At 44.0% G+C, this 19,663-nt stretch overlaps 1 protein-coding gene across 2 annotated transcripts in view; it reads left to right on the top strand.

Moving 5' to 3' along the window:
- Positions 1–244: 244 nt before the first annotated feature.
- Positions 245–19,663, top strand: part of GPR158 (G protein-coupled receptor 158) — a 194,078-nt gene continuing 174,659 nt past the window's right edge. For both annotated transcript variants that reach the window (XM_032100955.1, XM_032100946.1), the window contains exons 1-2: positions 245–1,320; positions 18,182–18,287. In XM_032100955.1, the coding sequence (XP_031956846.1) occupies positions 449–1,320; positions 18,182–18,287 (978 nt within the window). In that variant the 5' untranslated portion in view covers positions 245–448. The remainder of the gene's footprint in view (positions 1,321–18,181; positions 18,288–19,663) is intronic.

Below are 19,663 nucleotides of genomic sequence, written 5' to 3'. Positions count from 1 at the left end.
CGCAGCAAGTGGCAGTCCCGCGCTGCGGGCCCCCCTCTCCGGCAGCGGCGCCCGAAGGATGCGGAGCGGCGGAGCGCGGGCGGCGGCGGGGCGCCGCGGGGGGACCCGCCGCAGCGCCGGGCGCGGGCGCCGCCGCCCCTGCGCGCTGCGCCGGGCAGGAGCTCAGTGAGCGCGGTGGCCGCGGCGGGAGGAGGCGCAGGCGGGCTCGGCTCTGCCGTCGCCGGAGGGGCTGCGCGCCGCTCCGAGCCGGCGGTGGGGCTGTGCGGAGCCCCGCGCTGGGGAGGTTGCGGGCGGCTCCGCCACAGGTGATTCGCGGGCCGGGGGTCGCGTTCCGCCCCGCTGCCGCTCGGCCGCCTCTGCGCGTTCGCACCCCTGCGCCGCGGCCGCCTGCGCGAAGCCCATCTTCAGCCGCCTCGCTGTGCCGGCGCGACCGGCAGCACCGGGGGACATGGCTTTGCTCCGGCTCCTTCTCCTCTTGCTCCTCGCCCAGCGCGGGCTGGGGGCTGCCGCCGACCAAGGGCAGGCAGTGCGCGGCCGGGAGCGGGCGCTCGGAGGGAAGCAGTCTACTTACAACCACATCAAGAGCCGGGAGCCTCCGCCGGCTCCGCGGAGCCGCTCTACAGAGAGCACCATCTTGGCGCAGCGGCTCGCCGAGGAGGTGCCCCAGGACGTGGCCTCGTTCCTCTACACGGGCGACTCCCGGGAGTTGCGGCGAGCCAACTGCTCCGGGCGGTACGAGCTGGCCAGCCTTGCCGGCAAGTCGCGCTTCACTTCGCACCCCTCCCTGCACGGTGCCCTGGGCACCCTCACCCACGCCACCAACTTACTTAACATGATCCTCCAGAGCAATAAGTCGCGGGAGCAGAACTTGCAGGAGGACCTGGAGTGGTACCGCGCCTTGATCAGGAGCCTGCTGGAGGAGGACCCCAACATCTCCAGGGCCGCTATCACTTTCAGCACGGAGCCTTTTTCCTCCACTCCCCAGGTTTTCCTCCAGGCCAGCAGGCACGAGAGCCAGGTCCTCCTGCAGGACTTGTCCTCCTCGGCTCACCGCCTGGCCAACGCCTCCGTGGAAACAGAGTGGTTCCACGGCTTGAAGCGCAAGTGGAGGCCACATCTGCACAGGAAGGTCTTAAACACGGGCCCCAAAACTTTGGAAAACAGTTGGAAGAGGCGGGAGAGCTTCACTGCTGAGAAGAACCACATCAGGTGGTCCTCACCATATCTGGAGTGTGAGAATGGGAATTACAAACCCGGCTGGCTAGTGACTCTCTCGGCAGCTTTCTATGGGCTGCGGCCAAACCTCCTGCCCGAGTTCAGGTAGGAGGAGTGTTCTGCTTGCTTTCTGTCGAGAAGGGGAGGGGGTAGTTTGGTTCTGCTCCACTCCTAGGGAAGGGCATTTTGGGTCTCTGGGTGACCTCATCAACCCCTGCCGCACCGGCTGCTCAATCACACCGCAGAGCAACCTCAGGCGTTCTTGTTGAGGTGTGCCTTAGGGAACTGTTGCTCAGTACAAGAATCGCTGTCGTCTCGGTCTGTAAGACAGCGTTTGCTTTACCTGCTCCTACTGGAGCAGGCGTGCATGTGGGTTACGTTCCTGGTGTGCTTGTGGTGGGGAGACGAGAGCAGCAGTTGCCAGTTGAAGTTTATCTCTGTCTGCAAGAGGAAAATGTTCACCAGGGCGTTATTAAACTATGTAATAAACCTAACTTGACCCCAGCTATGCTTTTAACCAGCTGGGAAATAACATTATTGTGCTGGTAAACTGCTGTTTCTGGTCTCCAGAGCACATCCACTGTGGGGTGCTCCAACCTGGTCAGCACACTTGTAGGTAAATAGGTGTTGGTGACTGCAGTTCTGTCATAGTGCATGTGGCTATAACCTCGACTGGCAGTAGGAAAGCTTTCCGTAGGACACCACCAGCTTTATATTTGATACCTGGCATATGTAAAGATTTGCTTATTTTTTATTGCTTTATGTACTTTTTGTTGCTTTTATATACTTTGCCACTGAGCTGCAACTAGCAGAGAGGAGGATAGAAAAAGACTCTCTTGAGTCTTTGTATTTTGACAGCAAAGAGAGTTTGCTCAAAGAATGACCTGTAGAGTAAGAGATGTCAGATTTTTCCCCGGCACTTCTGCAAGGGGTTCACAGGTAGCTCTGCCCAGCGGGGAATGTCTGCTGCCCAGAAGCAGCTGGCACTTCTCAGGGTGTGAAAGGAACACAGGATTTCTTTTGTGCTATGAATTAGTAGTAAGTGAAGATCGATAAGAACATGGCAGACATAGAAGAGATTTTGCCACACCTAGGTGGCAAGGCAATAGTGTCTGCAAAAGCTGTTTCTCTTGGCTTAGTCTGAAATCCAGTGAGATCAGAGATATGAGTGGAGTCATAAATCCTTGAAAAACCCAGAATCTGTTGAATGGATAATGGCTGCATATTTCTCTGTTGAATTACATTTTGCCCTGAAATTTTCACACTTATGGGAATGGTAGGGTTAAGGTAAAATGAGCTCATCTGTATGCTGTTTGTTGCTGAATTCCTCTCGAGACTAAAACCCAGGAATAGGTCTACTGTAAGAGCTCTTTTGGACCCTAGGGAGTCCAGAGGAGTCAGGAAGCTTGTCAGAGATCACTGAAATGCAATGTTCAACACTTGATGAATTTCAGGATGTGGATGAAAGTTAATGTAGGCTGATAGTCTCTTGTTGGGGGTAGAGTTTTGCAGGACCACTAGGCTGGAGGTGTGGTGGCAGCCACAAACTAGCGGAGCATATAAATTTTGATATGAAGCTTATCTCAAAGAAGCTTCAATCTTGACCTCATTGAAGAGGAAATAAACCCATGTTTTAAGCAAAAGAGTCTAAAGCTTCAATCCCATCTCTGTGCCAAGATTCTGTGATGCCAGGAAGCATCTCAGTGGTGTTGGTTTCTGCTGTGGTGGCTTTGGTGTGCAGAGCACACCAGTTCTGTTTTGGAGTAACCCTGGCCAACCCAGGCAACCAGTAGATGTCCTCCTGGATGCGGTACAGAGCAGTGCCTTCCCTGCCTCATCTTCCCAGCCTATGTTTGCCATGTGGGGGTCACTTCTGTTAAAAAATAGAATAACCTCTTATAACCCTGATACTTCAAATGGCATTCACTGAGCTCATCTAAGCTTGGAGAACCACTTTTTATTAAGAAGATCTTGAGATGGAGTATGCTGTGCAAGTTCAAAGTGTTGTGTTGCTGCTGTACTGAAGTTAGGACAAAACTAACAAAGCTTTGTGGTATCAAAAGAGATGAGTTTGTAAGCATTTCTAAAAAATGGGTTATGTTTTATGCCAAAATGGGTTATGTTTTATGCCAAACTATTAAAGAAGCAGGTGGAAGAAGTAAAATTATAAATGCATGTATGCACATTCTGGCAAGGCTAAAGGATAGTTCCTGTGTTCCTGGTTTGAGGTATGCTAGCTGAAAGATGGGCTTTAATGTAAGCTTATCATTTGGGATATTGAGAAAGTAACTTCTCAGCTACACAGAAAATAGGATACACAAAATATGCTTCTTCTAAGACTTGTAGTTTGTCTCTATCTACACAATGTTTTCAATACTTAATAGGTACACAGCCTCAATGTGAATTTTTAAGAGAAAAAATGGTTTAACGTATGTGTATGTAATAGAAAACTGTAAAATCTAATGTGGTTACTGGAAAATTAGTGTGAATTACTATAAGATGCCTCTTGAAGTAAGCTTTACTTCCCCTCACCAACAGTCTTTGAGTGACACAATATTTTGACTTTAAATCCTTATTTAAGGCTCATATGATAAAACAGTGTTTACTAACCTTTACCTTTTGGGACAGCTAGGTTGGTTCTCCAGAAAATGTATCTTTGAACCATCTGTTAGAAACATTTTAATGAATCAGTGTACATGCTCCTCCTATTTAATAGTCTGGCATGATGTCCTTAATGGTAATTTAGTGTATGCCCCTTTAATATTATTCGAACTGTTTGTGTACTTTCTTTGCTCACATTAGGTTAAGGCATGGTACAATAGGCTGAGATACATTCGATCATGCTACATTCATGAAAGAGTTCTTTCAGATTACAGAAGGAAAAGCCGTTGCTCCTTCTTGGTATCTCTTCTGTGGTAGTAACAGATGTGTTTGTTCATGTGGCATAGCAAAGGAAAGAGTTTAATGGAGGCAATACTGGTAACTGCTACTGGCTGTGTTCAGTGCATGCTACTACTGCAGTGCTGTTGTCAATGACATTCTGAAAGTGCAGCCAAAAGCAGCAAGCTTTGCTCTTAACACTGGGAAGAGTTACAGTGCTTTTGGCCTGAGGATGTGAGTGTTACAGGCCAGGAGGCTCCTGCAAGCAGCTTGTCTGTCTTCAGTTTCACCTCTCTCCTTCCCAAGCGATTACTGCCAAACTGCCCAGAGTGAAGGCCAAGGAGAGAACATGGTTGTCTTGCCATGACTAATACTATAGATGAATACTGAGATGAAGTTGTGCTGATAAATGTACCAGAGGCTGTTCAGGCCCAATGGGGCCACATTAGCCTAGTACAATGCTAAGCTAGCAGTGCTGGCTGTCTGCAGCTTCTTAGCAGTGCTTGCTGGTATTTTGTTGTCAACATCTGCTGGTCTTTCCACCCAAAGTGCATGGAGAGAACATTACTACTGCCTGCTTGCAAGAGGCAGTGTAGGCTCTCATTCAGAAATGAGGATCCACAGACTAGAAGTAGTCACTTGGCGTTAACCATCCCTTCTGTCTAAACTGATGCTGTTTGCAGCTGAAATTCACCACCTAATGTGCCTAATCACTCTACTACTCCAGTGCTGCAGGGGGTAGAGCCCAGTAGCATCTGTCGCTGATCTTCCATGTCCCTCCTCTGCTGCTGCCTATCACATGATGAGAATGAACTATATTTTATGGCAGGTAATGAGCCAACTGTCCTCTCTGCAGCCCTACTGAGAAGGTGGGAAAGTGTGGGAAGCTGATTCTTATAAATACAATTCTTTCTCTAGAGTATTTTCTTGGCCCCAGAGAAGAAATGAGAGGTCTTCATTGCTTTAGCAGTCCAGGAGACAAGTGGGGAAGATTACTTACTCTAGAGGAAAGATGACCAAATAGTCAGCTAATAGGAACACACAAGTTAAAAAAAAAGTCCTCCTTGGGTCACTGAGTCAGTCTTCTGCTGTCACAAGCCCACTTAATGTCATCAGCTGACAAACCCCCATCTTAAAGTAGATGGGTTTCCCTCTTGACTCTTCAGTTCACTGGCATGCCAGACCTAATGGCTGGATAGCTTCTCCTGATTTCTGACCTGAATTTATTCACAGTCAGTTCTCATGCATTTTTTCTGGTCCAGAACTGTCTTCCATCTGACTTAGCACTCTTAGCTGGTGTTTACTGCCCTGACTTATTTATAGACAGTGGCCCCTTCTCCACCTTTGTTTACTAGACTACACAAAGTGGCTTTCTTTAGCCTCTGTCATAAACTCTCTGTTGCCATGGTCCCTCTTCTCAAGTCCTGTCCCAGTATTTCTTGAAGGTGGTTAGTCAGATTCATGTGCGCTGTTTCAGCCTTGTGCAATGACATCAATTATCCCCAAACTCTGATGAATGAGTTGCTGCTTTTGCAGTTCAAAATGTTCCCTTGTGTGCTGTTCTCATTTTCTTTAATGTTGTATTGTAATACATCTACATTTTGGGAACTGGTCATTGGTCTCACATGATTTCTCATTGTGGAGGTCAGATTGGCTTCAGGATACAGGGCATTGGCTTTCTTTCCCCCCTCCCACCACACTCCAGCAAGTTTTTCACCAAATTTAGCACAGCATTTGCTATTTTTTTTTTTTAAGGTTTTTAGGAAGAATCCAATGGAGTAATGTCTGTTTTGGCAGAAAGGTACTCAATCAGCAAGCTGAATAAGTTGGGAGTGGGGTTTTTTGTTTTGTTTTGTTTTTTTTTTAATTTTATTTTATTTTGAATGGAATCTTGTTCTGGAGCATTTACAGGTGACTTCATTCTGAAGTTTGGCCAGATTGTGCTACATCTTAATATCTTCTGTCTTCCAGAAGCTTGCTACTTCTTAATTATTGGAAGGATATTCCTTGATGCAAAGATAATCTTTACTGCACAGTTAGATTGAGCTGTTTCTTCCCTAAAGGCAGTGTAATGTAGTGATTTCCACTGTACTATTAACAATTGGACCACTCCAGTGTTGGACTATGATGGGACTCTTAGTTAAGGAGACATTACTAAAGGCAGATTAAACCATGAAGATAGAAGTATTTATGACAAATAAGTAATTTCTTAGGGATTAGACATAATTTCATATTCTGCTAAATATTTCACAGCTGTTAAATTGCTTGGTAAAAGAACCTAAACAAATGTAGACATGAAAAAAAGAAATTTTAAAAATGGGCAATTATTTTAAGCATGCTTTAATTTCTTCCTTTAGTCCCCTTTTTTTAGTTTCTCCCAATCTCTCTTTAGTCTCAGTACTGAGCTAAGAGAAAATTAATTTTAATTGTTTAAGGAGGCTTTTTAATTTTTTGTGCCATTGTGATGTGACACTAGTTGTATAATACGGAAAGTATTTTGAAATGGTGTAGTTGACACTTTTTATAACATGTCCTGGCTCTTAACATGATTGAAGGTGTGGGTGGATTTAGAACAGGTTTCAAAAATGAAAACGAATAATTTATTTCCTAGAATTTCTGAAAGTCTTGGATTTGTTTTCCTGAAAAGAAGTTAAAACAAAGAAGCTTCTAATGATTTACTGTCTGTTTGTGGAAACCCCCAGGATGTTGTAAGTGTTCCCTGGGCAATCAGTCATGTCCCTGCCAGCATTTTTCATATGAGGTCATGGATAGGGATAGAAAACTGGATGTTGATGAAACATAGGAAAGGAACAATAAATAGGGATTTTTCTTTTTAGAACCATGATTCGTCTTTCTTCAGTACTGGAGAAACAGAAGTGGGTCTTTGAAGAAAAAAGTTAAATATGGCCATGAGAGGATTGAAACACATACTGCATTCATGTCCACAATTACGTAGCATGTGCTAAGTTGCAATAAAAAGAAACTATTCTTTTTTGGGTCAAACTTCTGTTTCCAATTCCTCTGTTCTCCACCTCCATCCCCCTTGGGCCTGACTTCCAGCACAGCAGGTTATCAAAGTTCTTTTGAAGGGGATGGACATGTGGCAGTCCTTACTATCTGAGATTCAGCTGTAGGACTGTCATCTTTTCTGTTTGTGAATGTGGGCTGAGATAGAAATGTTCCTAAGGGTAAGAAAAAATGTATTGCTGTGTTAGGTCAGATGAAAGGTTTCCGTAGCCCTTGCTCTAAAAGCAGCTTCTGGCAGGTACTGAAGGAAAAATGTCAAGTTCTCCTAACCTGATTATATCCAGTTTACCAATATTGCAATAAAAATAAATTGTTTTTCAGACTTTATCTGAATGACTGGATAATAAGTATAGATTAAACTGACCTTCATGGTTCTAATCCATGTTTTAACGCATTTGTCTTCTGCAATGTAGTTTGGCATTGTATTCCATAATCTATTTATTTATTACATAATATCCATATATTATGTGTTCCATAATTTTTTGGTTTTAGATTCACTTTGTGAATCTAAATTCATTGGGAGATCCCAGATTCTTGAATGAACATTTCCCAAAGTGTTTTTTACGTCTTTTCTGTGTCAGGCAGGTTTAGTTGTGGGTTATATTAAGTGTTTTTATCACTCACAGACTTTGTCACTGGCTATCCATTTGTGGTCATCTGTGAATGTGCCAAACAAAGAAAAGAGTTGTGAAGTCCAGCTTGTTAACTGCCCTGCATGTGAAAGCTGACTTTAGTTTCATTGATTCTTTCAAGAGCAATGAAAATAACTAATTTTTAACAAAAGCCATCTCTACTCTGAGCAATCTTTATATCTTGGTTTTGTATTGTGTTAGAGATTTTAGTTCAGCCTTCCACTTTGAGGTATTTGAAATGTTTTTAATTAGTAGAGCCTGTCCTTTTAACATGCTGTTTCTAAAAATGTCCTGGTTTTGTCTTACATTCTTGTAATTTGTATGTTCCTCCTTGCCCAGGTTTATGCCTTTCCATTTTTGGGGTTTTTTTGAGGTTGGCTTCCACTTACTTTTGAGTTTTAAAATGATCTTGTTACCTTTAAATAAATCTTCAGGGTCACAGGATTTGATATAGTTAGGCTGAGACCATCCCTCCTGTGTAGGATTCTTCTATTTCAAAAGCTCTTTGTGTTCCTGACATATTTTCTTCTATCATGCTCTGTTCCTTGGGACTCTTTCTACCTGCCTCTTTCACTTCATGGAGGGTAATGGAAACATTTCAAAAAAAGTAACCTGAATTTGGCTCCAAGACCTTTTTTCATGGGGGTAATCTAATGTAAGTGGTACTCCACCATCACTGACATCTGGTATTCCTATACAAGGTGATGTTTTGTGACAGAGTGAAGATGCTAGCAGAAACTTGAGCATCCTCAAGCAAAAAAAAACCCCAAACAACAACAACAACAAAAAAAACAAAACAAAAAAAAAAACCCAAAAAAAACCCCAAACCATCTCTGCCCCTCAGAGTATCTAAGAAACTCTCTGGTTAAACTGCAGGGAAATCCCCAGGGAGGCAACACTGCATGCCATAAATCTCAAGTCAGATTTAAATCTGAAATAATTCTTCAGACAAGAGAGAATTCAGCTTTAAGTATTCTGCCCTTGTAGTACTTTTTCAAATGGCCTAGAGGGATTTTCTTTGCAGGTGAATCCTAATTTATGTGCCCACACTGCTTTACCTTACTCCTCAGTTAAGTTTATTTTTAGTGAAAGCTGGTTCTCCTTTGAAAGGAGTGTGTGTGTGCTGAAGAGCAGCAGTCATGCTGTGGCTGAGGAATTAGGGAGGTGCCTGTCCTGTTAGTAAGGAATTGGTGGTAACTCTGTGACCAGGTCAAAATTGTGTGTCATGTCCCAGTAGCCTTTTGTGAATCTGGCTGGTTAGGCATGGTGACAACTTTAACAATGTCTAAGTGATGCAGAATCCTAAATCTTAACTTTCAAAGGCAAGCAGACTGCAGGAGCTGCTGTTTGTCAGTACGACTTATGGCTGAAACTCATTTGTGAATTTGACACCAGGATTATTTTTGGATGCTCAGTTGATGGTACATTGGAGGAGCCTCAGGTGTCAGGTAGTATGCAGTATTTGAAGACATGTTATTGAAAGTGGCAACCTCAAAAATGAGTGGTCAGAAAAAAGGCATCTGCCCTGAAAACATTGGCTTTGCTAAATACAGTGTGTATTTGTCTAGAGGAGTGGGCATTTGTAGATTTCTGAGGGCTGTAGAGAACTTGTTTTTATCTCCTTGTTTTGTGGTAAATAAGGACTTATGAAGGATAGCATGGAGGGCTGAATGAATGTGACAGCAAGAATCTGAGCAGCTGGCTAGATGTGGGGGGATGATGCCCACTTCAGTGTGTGACAACCATGCCTTATACCTTAATTATGAGTGCTCACAATGCTTATGGGCTCAAAAATAAGTGTACAAACTTAGAAGGCAAACTGCGTGTTTAGCTGAGCTGTGATGACCTCTGTGCCAAAAAAGCTTTTGAAGACTTAGAGGACAAGGATGCTGTTTATCACCATTTAAATGCTGGCAGGCTATTATTTTGTACTGTTCTGGCTTAAAACTGACTAGGAGAAGGAGAACATGCTCCTTCTGCTTTTTTTATGATGTAACGGTAGATGCAAAAAAAATATTCTGTAGATAGGTTTTACAACATGTTGTTACAATGAAATATTATAAATACTGAAACTATCAAGATAGCTAGTAGGTTGGGAAAATAAGCTTAAATCAATTTCTGGCACAGATTTCAAGGCAAGCAGCATGCCAACAAACAGTAGTACTGGAAATACAGGCAGGCATTAAAGCCTCTTAAATCAAACCTCTGACCTGACAAAAAATCCTTGATAACATCATTCTTCAATGATTATCTTACGTATAATTCAACTAATTCGTTCTTAACTGTGTGTTTAGCATGGACATGCAATCCTTAAATACCTCTTTTGTGTGTGTAAGGACTGTAAAATTGTGGCAGGAAACAAATATCTATTGTTACAAGGAGATTAACAAAATATACTTACCTGCCAGATGGTCCACAATTACCAGTAATGTTGTTATTAACTTATGGCTGTGGCTTGGTTCAGCCAGGCAGCATTGCCAGTGTGGATGAATGTGTTACGCTGACAAGCAGAGTCTAGTCTTACACCCTTGATATTTGTCTTGATTGCTTCCACCAAGATAGCAACACTGCAATTATTCCCAATTAGTTCGATAAATATAACACAGGGAGTTGGTCCATATACGTTCTGGGAGGATGTGTTCTTCCATATGTTCCATTTTCCGAATGCTGAATCAAAAATAACTGGAAATGTGGGTGGCTAAACAGGCTGTGCCAGCTACTGTATTAATCACAGATGAATTTCAAAAATATATCGTGTACATATTGGTGTACTCTGTGTAATAGCAGTGGGGTACAAGTCTGAGATGGTGTTTTAAAATGGCAAAGGATCTCGAATGAACACAGTAGAAGTCTTGTACCATCATGATACATTTTTGTAAATGCCACATATACGCTTAAAGAAACTTTGCTTTTGAAAGCACTGTATCCTCAAGTAGTTTCAGACCCTGGTACTACTTCAGAAGTGTATTGTTACTATGAAACATCTATTGCAGAGGTCTAGTGAAAAAAGGATAATACGCACCATGGGGGGAAACAGTTGAAATCCAATGGCAGCTTGTAACTATTGGGAGAGAGTGCTTTCCTGCTTCTGCACTGTCCTGTTTCTTCTTGCTGTGAATTTTCACCCCAGAAACTCACAAAGCTCTGAGAAAAGGGAAAACCAGAACAACTTAACCAGATCAAAAGTTCAAGTTGTGCTGCAGATGGGAAGAGTGTAGGTAGAAAAGTCTGCACTGAGTTCATGAAGATTAGGTTTTGTGAAAGACACACACTCTTGTAAGAAATGCTTTAGTACAAGAGAAGCAAAAGGAACATGCATTTAGTTTGAAATGGTAGAATTTTATAGTGTTTCTGGAAGAAGTATTATGAAAATATTTTCAAGCTTGCATAGCTTAACAGGGAGATCCTGACAAAACTTAAGCATAAATTCAAAGTGCAGGTGGGAGTGGGGCCTGGTAACCTGGGAGGAATATGGAGACGCTGTCTGAACATGACTGTGATCATGAGTATCTTGTATCAGCAACAGTGAGGCCAGCAGGACCAGGGAAGTGATCCTTCCCCTGTACTCATCACTGGTGAGGCTGTACCTCAAATCCTGTGTTCAATTTTGGGGCCCCTCACTGCAGGAAAGACATTAAAGAGGCTGGAGCAAGTCCAGAGAAGGACAATGGAGCTGGTGAAGGGTCTGGAGCACAAGTCCTATGAGGAGCAGCTGAGAGAGCTTGGGTGTGTTTAGCCTGAGAAGAGGAGGCTCAGGGGAGACCTTATTGCTCTTTACAACTACCTGAAAGGAGGTTGTAGAGAGGTGGGGATTGGTCTCTTCTACCAAGTGACAACCAATAGGGCAAGAGGAAATGTCTTCAAGTTGTGCCAGAGGAGTTTTACATTGCATGTTAGGAAAACTTGCTTCACTGAAAGGATTGTCATGCATTGGAACAGGCTGCCAGGGTTGAGTAACCATCCCTGGAGGTATTTAAAAGATGTGGCACTTAAAAACATGGTTTAGTGGTGACTTTGGCAGTGCTTAGTTAATGGTTGGGACTCAGTGATCTTAAAAGGTCTTTTCCAAGGTCTTTACTGCTGAATGGAAAAGTGTGCTTTGTGACAAAGGATATTGAGAAATCCAAGGTACTCGATATCTTCCAATAACTACAGGCTGATCAGCCTCACCTCAGTCCCTGGGAAGGTGATGGAGGAAATAGTTGTGAAAACCTCTTTTGGAACACATGAAGAGGAGGAGTGTGATTGGGAGTAGTCAGCATGGATTTCTGAGGGGGAAATAGTGTTTAACCAACTGAGCAGCCTTCTGTGTTTGGATGACTGGTGTCCAATTGGAGGTCAGTCACTTTACTATACTCCTGGTGGGCACCAGTTTGACATGAATCACCAGTGTGTGCCTGTGGCAAAGAAAGCCGACAGCCTCCTGGTCTGTGAGAGGAAGTTTTGCCAGTGGGTTGAGGGAAGTGGTCCTTCTTCTTTATCCAGCCTGGTGGGGCTCTATCAAGAGTGCAAGGTTCACTTCTGGGCTCCTCAGCACAGGAGACATGGATGTACTGAAGCAAATCTGATGAAGGGCCATGCAGATAGTTGGAGCAAGGAAGGGTTGAGTGAGCTGGGACTGTTCAGCCTGGAGAAAAGGCTTCAGGGGCATTTTATGTGTAAGTACCCAGTGAAAATGGGTAAAGGAGAGAGAGACAGACCTTTCTCAGCCTTATTCAATGAAAGGCTGGAAAGCCCAAGAGGCACAAACTGAAATACAAGAAATTTCATTTAACATCAGAAAATTTCTTTTTTGACACTCTGTGTTTGGTCAGTCACTAGATCAGGTTTCCCAGAGATGGTGAAGTCTCCATTATTGAAGGTATAAAAAACCCCGAACTTAACGGAGCCTGCTTTGAGCAGGTGATTGGACTGAATGATCACAAGAAGCTTCTTCCAATGACAGTTGCTGAATGAATCTGATTTTTGCATCTATTATTAACAAAATAATTGTATTAAAGAGCTTTCAAAGGATGTAAGTTCTTTAATCAATTCTGATGTAAGAAGTCCAGAAGTATTTTCCTTTCTTTCCAGTATGTGGCTCTGAGTGTTAATATACTCCTATGCATTCTGATGTTTGTCCCACTAGAACATGCCATGAATTCTCCAAATTGCAGCACTTCTGGTACAAGGCCATACTCAAATGCTTTCTCAGTGCTCTTACTGACCCTAATTTCTCTGGCTTGTGTGTGTTGTCTTTCTCAAAGTAACCTCTAGGTAAGTTTTCTTTTGAAAATATTTATATTCTTTTACTGACACACTGCTCCTACAGGGCTTGCTCGTGATACCACACAGCAAACTCTTAAAGGTGTTTCTTCTCTTCTGGCAGTGATTAGTTTGTCCTTTATTTGTAATCTGTATTTCTCTTTGCAGAAGTGTTTGAGGAGGGAAAGGTGAGTTTCCTCTCCTACCAGTTAGTTTCCCTTGTGTACAAAATGTACACAAGGGAAAAACTTCCTGTGTAAAGGAAATTAAGCCTTCTTCCCTAAGGTGCATGAGGTCTCCCACGTGAATGGGTTGCATTTCTACTGAAGTTCAATCATCACTGCTTTTCCTACTGATTTCTTTAGAGTAGTCAGGATGATGCTAATCCTTGATAGCTTTGCTGATGTGACTGGTGTATAACATGAATTAGGAGAGCAAGGAGTAGTGTTGGTCCTGCTCCTGCTTTGTGCCTCTGTGCAGCCATGGGGAGATTATTCACTTGCAGAACAGGTCCTGTCCTCAGCCCACACACTAATATTTGTTTGTAAAGGTCCAGAAGATACTAGAAACCTACCTGATGGGATCTGCACATGACCAGATAAGTAATCTGTTACCTCTACTGGTTTGGGCATCTGTCTTGCCAGGCTAAATTTGTAATCCACTGATATCAACATTTTAAAGAGATAATCTGTGCAGTATGGCAGTTTTTCCTCTTAAGGTTATTGCTCACCTGAAACATGGAAGAAACAGTTCCTTGGGATAGAAGTATGGTTTGAGCAGTCCCTGGGAAAACTGCTGTTCAAAACAAGTGTGCGAAGGCACAAAGCTGTAAACTAAAAATATACCAGAATATTCTAGAAGTGTGATGTGTGCTAATTGAACTTCCTAGAACCAGCACTTAAATATTTCAAGTAATTTCTAAATGTGCCCAGCATTAGATTGTTGAGATTCTAGGCAGGAGACTGAGGGGGGTGAAGTGCTCCTGTAATGTCTAACTTCCTACTGTCTGTTTTATGTAATTTTCTAATGCATTCTTCTGACCACTTACATGATGTAGTTGTGCTTCTCCAATTACTATATAGCCTGTCTGAAGACGAATGTCCAAATTTAGCTGTTGTGGACTCTTGTTGTACTGGGGTCAGGTATGAGGGAACAGTATTGTCCTGGTTTTGATCAAGCTCACTCTTATGCCTGTTCTAATTTTGTTTTGTTTGTTCCCTCTCAAATATGACTCTGTAGCTATCTTGTTACTATTATTGTGTTATGAGCATTAATTAAAAGAGGGAATGTTGTAGTGCTAGGTTTAGTTTAGCAAGCTGCAGCTTTCCCTGAGAGCTCAGCAGAGCTGCTTGGGGCAGGGCAGCCATTCTGTCCTCCCAGAGTAGTTTTTGGATGGCTCTGCACTCTTGCTCTGGCCAGCTATCACCTCTACAACACAGTGACGGTGAAGGAGGTGAGAAGGGTCTCTCCCTAAGGGTTGCAGAGGACCTTTAATAGTTACATCTTCTCCCGGTGCCCCCAGAGGCAGAGAGACCTCGTGATCCGGGTGCAGGGGGGTTTTGTCAGATTGCAGGGGCGGTACATGGGTGGGGTTGGGGTACAGGAACCAATAGGCAGAACTCGAGGGAGTGGCCAGGGCTATGGGCAAGGGAAAGTGGGGTGGGGGGGGTGAACAATATGGGATAGGAAAAGCAGGGGGTAAACAGCTCACCACATCTCCCCCTTTGATATTAAGTTGAAAAGGGAAGGGCATACAACAGAAAAAATGGTAAAACAATGCAAAATAGATAAATTTAAAATGATGAGGCAGCTGGTTGTTGTTGACTTTGGAGATTGGTGCTGGTTGGGTTCTCACACAGCAGCTGCTTTTGTACCTTATCCCATTCTTTCTTCTGCTGGGTCTGATGGCATCTTTCTGGTTGCTGTTAGTTTCACTTCTGGTCCATGCAGGGTGGCAAACAGGGGAGGCTATGCCACTGCTCCCACTCTGTGTGGCGTGCGGAGCTGCTGATACCCTCGAGGCAGGCTGGGTTTCAGAGTCCCTGGGCTGGGCCTGCCCCGCGGATCCGGTCCCAGGCCGGGGCTTTTCCCCAGTGCAACTGCCGCTCCCGCACTGATACTACTTGCAGCCGAGCCGGTCCCGGTTTTTTGGGTGTGGTTGGTTTTTTGGGTGTGGTTGGTTTTTTGGTGAGGTTGTTTTTTTTTTTTTTTTCTTTTTGGCACGGGTGCTGCTCTCACGCTGCAGTCTGAGCCGGCTGGCGGGGGGGAGGGGTGGCGTGGGGCAGGACCGTGGCAGGCCATGTGGCACCGGTGCTGGACTGGAGCCGCGTGCACTTCCGGGTTCAGGAAGCAAGAAACTGGTGGAGAGGGGAGGGAGGGGTTGAGACAGGGATGGGATGGGTTCGCCAGTGAAGCGGGGTGTGAACATGGACAGGACTTGCTGCCAGGAGGGAAGAGGCCGCTGCGGCAGCCCCTGTAGCCCAAGGCGGGGTTCCATGGCCGGAATGGAACCCCTGGTGGTGGGGGGGGGGGCTGCTGGGGGCACGTGCGCTGCTGCAGTGCAGGGACTTGGCACAAAGGCACTTTGCGTTTTGAGGGGGGGATGGGAAGGGACCAATGCAGCAATACTGAGCGATGCAGGGGGTGGGGTTAAGGAGGGGCCAAGGGTTTTCGCGGACGCGGGAAGATATGGAGTACAAGAAGGAGAAGGCAACATGGCGGAGCCAAACATGCGGTCGTGGCCATCTTGGCTGCTACTTAGAGCCAACATGGTGGGAGTTTTGGGGGATTGGGATTAGGGTTTAGGGGGAGCTCCCGGGCCAGGGTGATCAGCCCTAGCTCGGTGAGGGGACAGGGGAGACATGGAATGGTCAGAACATTTTCCGATCTCTCCTGAAGGTCAGAGGGAGAGGATCAGAGGTTTCTGTTTCCAGATGACTGAGTGAAACAAAACAAAAGCTAGTTCTTTTTATCTCTCACATGCAAGGACCCCCCATGCACTGCTAAAATTAACTCCCAAACTGGGGGCACTGAACTTGCATCTTCTCTTGTTAGGGATGGGTTCTTTCTTGTGGGAGCTTGACATGAGGCATGACCTCCTTCACCTCAACAAGAACCCACCCCCAACCCTCCACCCAAACCGAGGCAAAAGGATTAAACTAAAAAGAAAAAATGATCCTCTGAACCAGGCCATTTCCTGGCTCCCTTCTGAAGCTTACCAGCACAAAGAGTCTCCCACTCTCATACCAGACCATCCAGGCTCCTCTTCAGGGCTTGCCAGAACAGAGAATCAACTTAAGGCACTCAGCGTGGTACATTGCTGTCCAGCTGACCTGTTTTCAAAACCGCTACTTTTCTCAAGGAGCTAATGGCTGTCCCTTCGGTCATCTCGCTGAAATGTGAGCTTTGCGTCGGGGAACTGGCTTCCCAAAGGCAACTGTGCTCTCCTGGGCACCTCTTCTCAGATGCCACACATTGGGCACCATTTGTTGTAGTGCTAGGTTTAGTTTAGCAAGCTGCAGCTTTCCCTGAGAGCTCAGCAGAGCTGCTTAGGGCAGTGCGACCATTGTCGCCCTTCCGTAGTCCATTTCAGACGGCTCCACGGTTTTGCTCTGGCAGCTATCAGCGTTACAACCACTGATGGCAAAGGAGGTGAGAAGGGCCTCTCCTTATATAAGGGTTTCAGAGGACCTTTAATGGTTACATCTTCTCCCGGTGGCCCCCAGAGGCAGAGAGACCTCGTGATCGGGGCGCAGGGGGGGTTTGTCAGATTGCAGGGGCGGTACATGGGCGGAGTTGGGGTACAGGAACCAATAGGTAGGACTCGAGGGAGTGGCCAGGGCTATGGGCAAGGGAAAGTGGGGTGGGAGAACAATATGGGATAGGAAAAGCAGCGGGTGAACAGATCTCCACAAGGGAACATGCTTTGAGGTGAGCGAGGTGTTTCTGAGATAGAGGCTGGGCCATGCCCTTGTTAGTTCGCAGCCTGAAAGAAGGGATGATGGTGTTTGTAGTTGTAGAAGTCCAGACTGTGGAAATGAAAATATCTGTCCAAAGTGGTTGAAATTATTGACTTGAAAGGAATGGTATTCTAGATTTAAGAAATCAACTCAGAGCATTCATCTACTATGAATGAGTTTGTGTAATGATTTAGCACCTCGAAGTTGGATATTGATATTTTTGTCAAGTCTGGACCGCAGCAAAGCAGTCATAGATGACACACACTCACAAAATGATGCTATAAATGTCCTATATCATTCTGAAGAATATGTAAATCTTTGAAGGATTTTTTTTTTTAAGATATACAACTACAGTCTTGTACCTTTCTTCTGATAATTTTCAAGTTTTTTATAAAATAGTGTGTCAGCTTTGAAATTGGCTTGTTAGGTTTTCTTTCAAAAGAATTTTTGAGGTAAATTGTTGATGATGAAACCTGGAGACGACTTGGTGTAGGACTTACACAATTCAGACAGTCCTTCAGGACCTGTGTGTGTAGGAAACTTTTTTTTTGCTTCACAGACATCAGTGGTCTGTTGCTGGCTTGTGCAACTTTCTGATGTTGTATCAGGTTTTATTGCAGGGCCAGCTGGCAGAGGTGTGGGGAGAGGGGCTTGGATGTTTGCTGGAGGAGGATGTTGAGTTGCAGAGAAGAGGCCTGAATGTCTCTGGAGGCTGAGTTGTCACTGGGGAGAGTATAAAAAAAGGCTTTTGCCAGTTGTTTTGGCAAATAGGATTCCCTGGAGCAAAGGGGAGAATGTAGTTTTTGCTGGACATGGAGTGAGGTGCAGTGCCTGGTTCCTTGCTCTCAGATTTGGCTGGGAAGGTTGCTGGCTTCAGAAAAAGTAGTGCAGGTCTTTCACTGTATTTATTTTGGGTCTTTGCTGCACTCTAAAATGTGAAGGGCATTACACTGTTTGAACATATAACTTGTTCTTAACTGCCACCCTACTCTTAATGTGTTAGATTTACTGAGCTCTTGTCATAATACATCTCAGTAAAGTCTAAAATAAGAATATGTGTCTGTGATGATGGCTCTGGGAGCACAAAACTTCTCTGGTTTTAGACATTTTATCAAATTCCATATTTAGAAGAAAGATGTAGTTCTGCTTTTCAGGCTACAGCATCATAAAAAAGTTTAACCTATTTCTGTAGTTATGTTCAAGGCTGTTTCTCTCTGTTTTCAGAGGTGTTGTCAAAGTCGACATCAATCTGCAGAAGGTGGACATTGACCAGTGTTCGAGCGAGGGATGGTTCTCAGGGACGCACAGGTGTCATCTCAACAATTCTGAGGTACGTCTGTCCCTAAGGGGCCTCACTTCAATAATAAATCTTTACACTGAGTAGTGTTCTGTAGAATAGATGTTATTTATTTTATAGACATTAAATGTGGTTTGTAGGGCTGAAGAAATCTTTCTGTGCGAGGTGTTGTGGAATACATGAGTTTCAGGACTGCCTGCATTTCAGAATTATTGGTGTTAAATAAAACAGAAGCTAAGTTATTGTGAAGAGATAACAGTTACAGGGAAGAAGATTACCAATGAAATGATTTATGAGGTTCTGCTTTGCAAGTCTAACAATTATTTTGCACCCAAAATCAAAATAGGCTTTTAATGTCAGTGTCACTTTCCTTGGACAGCTTTACAAAATATAATAGAAGTAGCTGAAGTGCTAGTAGTAATTATTCAGAGAAACATGATCTTTTGATAGAGTGATACAGAATAACAGGCAGAATTGGATACTGTAATTCCTTCTTAGTAGAAATGCCAACATTTTGACAGAGCTGGCTAAAATGTTTGTGCTCAGCTCCTTCCTGCTTCCCCTTTCTTCTGAAGGTCTGTGTCTGGTTCCATCTGTCAGCAAATCATAGATCATTCTGCCCGGGAAGTCATATGTGTTCAGTGAAACTTTAAAACAAAATACATTTTGATTTTTCTTTTAATTCTGCCATGTAAAGGTGATTTCCAAGGTACCCATTTGTTTTCTGTGAGAGTAAGCACCTTGTGCGCTTCTGTGCTTTTGGAAAGGACAATTAAAATGTAGGGAAAGTTGACATTTGTCTACCAGAAGTTGGGAGATGTTTGCCTAATTTGCTGTAAAATGCCAATTTATCAAAGCCAAGTCTAAATTTAGGAAAACAGTTGGTTTTGATGAATTCAGCTGCTAACATATTTGAGCAAGAAGAACTCAGAATTTTTGTAAACTTTTTTTTTTGTATTTTCACTTTGATTTTTTTTTTTCTTGAAATGAGAAATGAAGTCTCTTATCAAAGACTGATTTACGACTAAATATTTCTGTATGTGGAAAAATGTTTTTCTTTGTCAAGTACTTCTTGACTTCTGAATTTGAGGGAATACTTTTTAAATAGCTCATGTTTCTTCCTGGAAGAAAATATTGTTTCCCATGTGATCTGGTAAAGCTTGTTTTTTAATATATTCTAGTTATCCCAAATGTGATTATATACTTTGACAAGTGCTCCTCCTTGTCCTAATGTCTTATGAGCAAAATATTTCAGCAGAGGGGTGGGATTGTAAGTTGCATTTCTGCAGCCAAGAGTAAAAGGGAAAAAAACCCAGTCTTAGGTCTCTTGTGGTTTAGCCCCAGTTGGCAACTAAGTACCATGCAGTCATTCACTCATTTCCCCTGCCCTCACTGCCATGGGGAGGAGA

This window comes from Corvus moneduloides, chromosome 1, assembly GCF_009650955.1.
Source record: "Corvus moneduloides isolate bCorMon1 chromosome 1, bCorMon1.pri, whole genome shotgun sequence".
NCBI lineage: Eukaryota > Metazoa > Chordata > Aves > Passeriformes > Corvidae > Corvus > Corvus moneduloides.
Note: the sequence above shows the minus strand (reverse complement) of the source record. Positions and strands in the feature narration are given on the sequence as shown.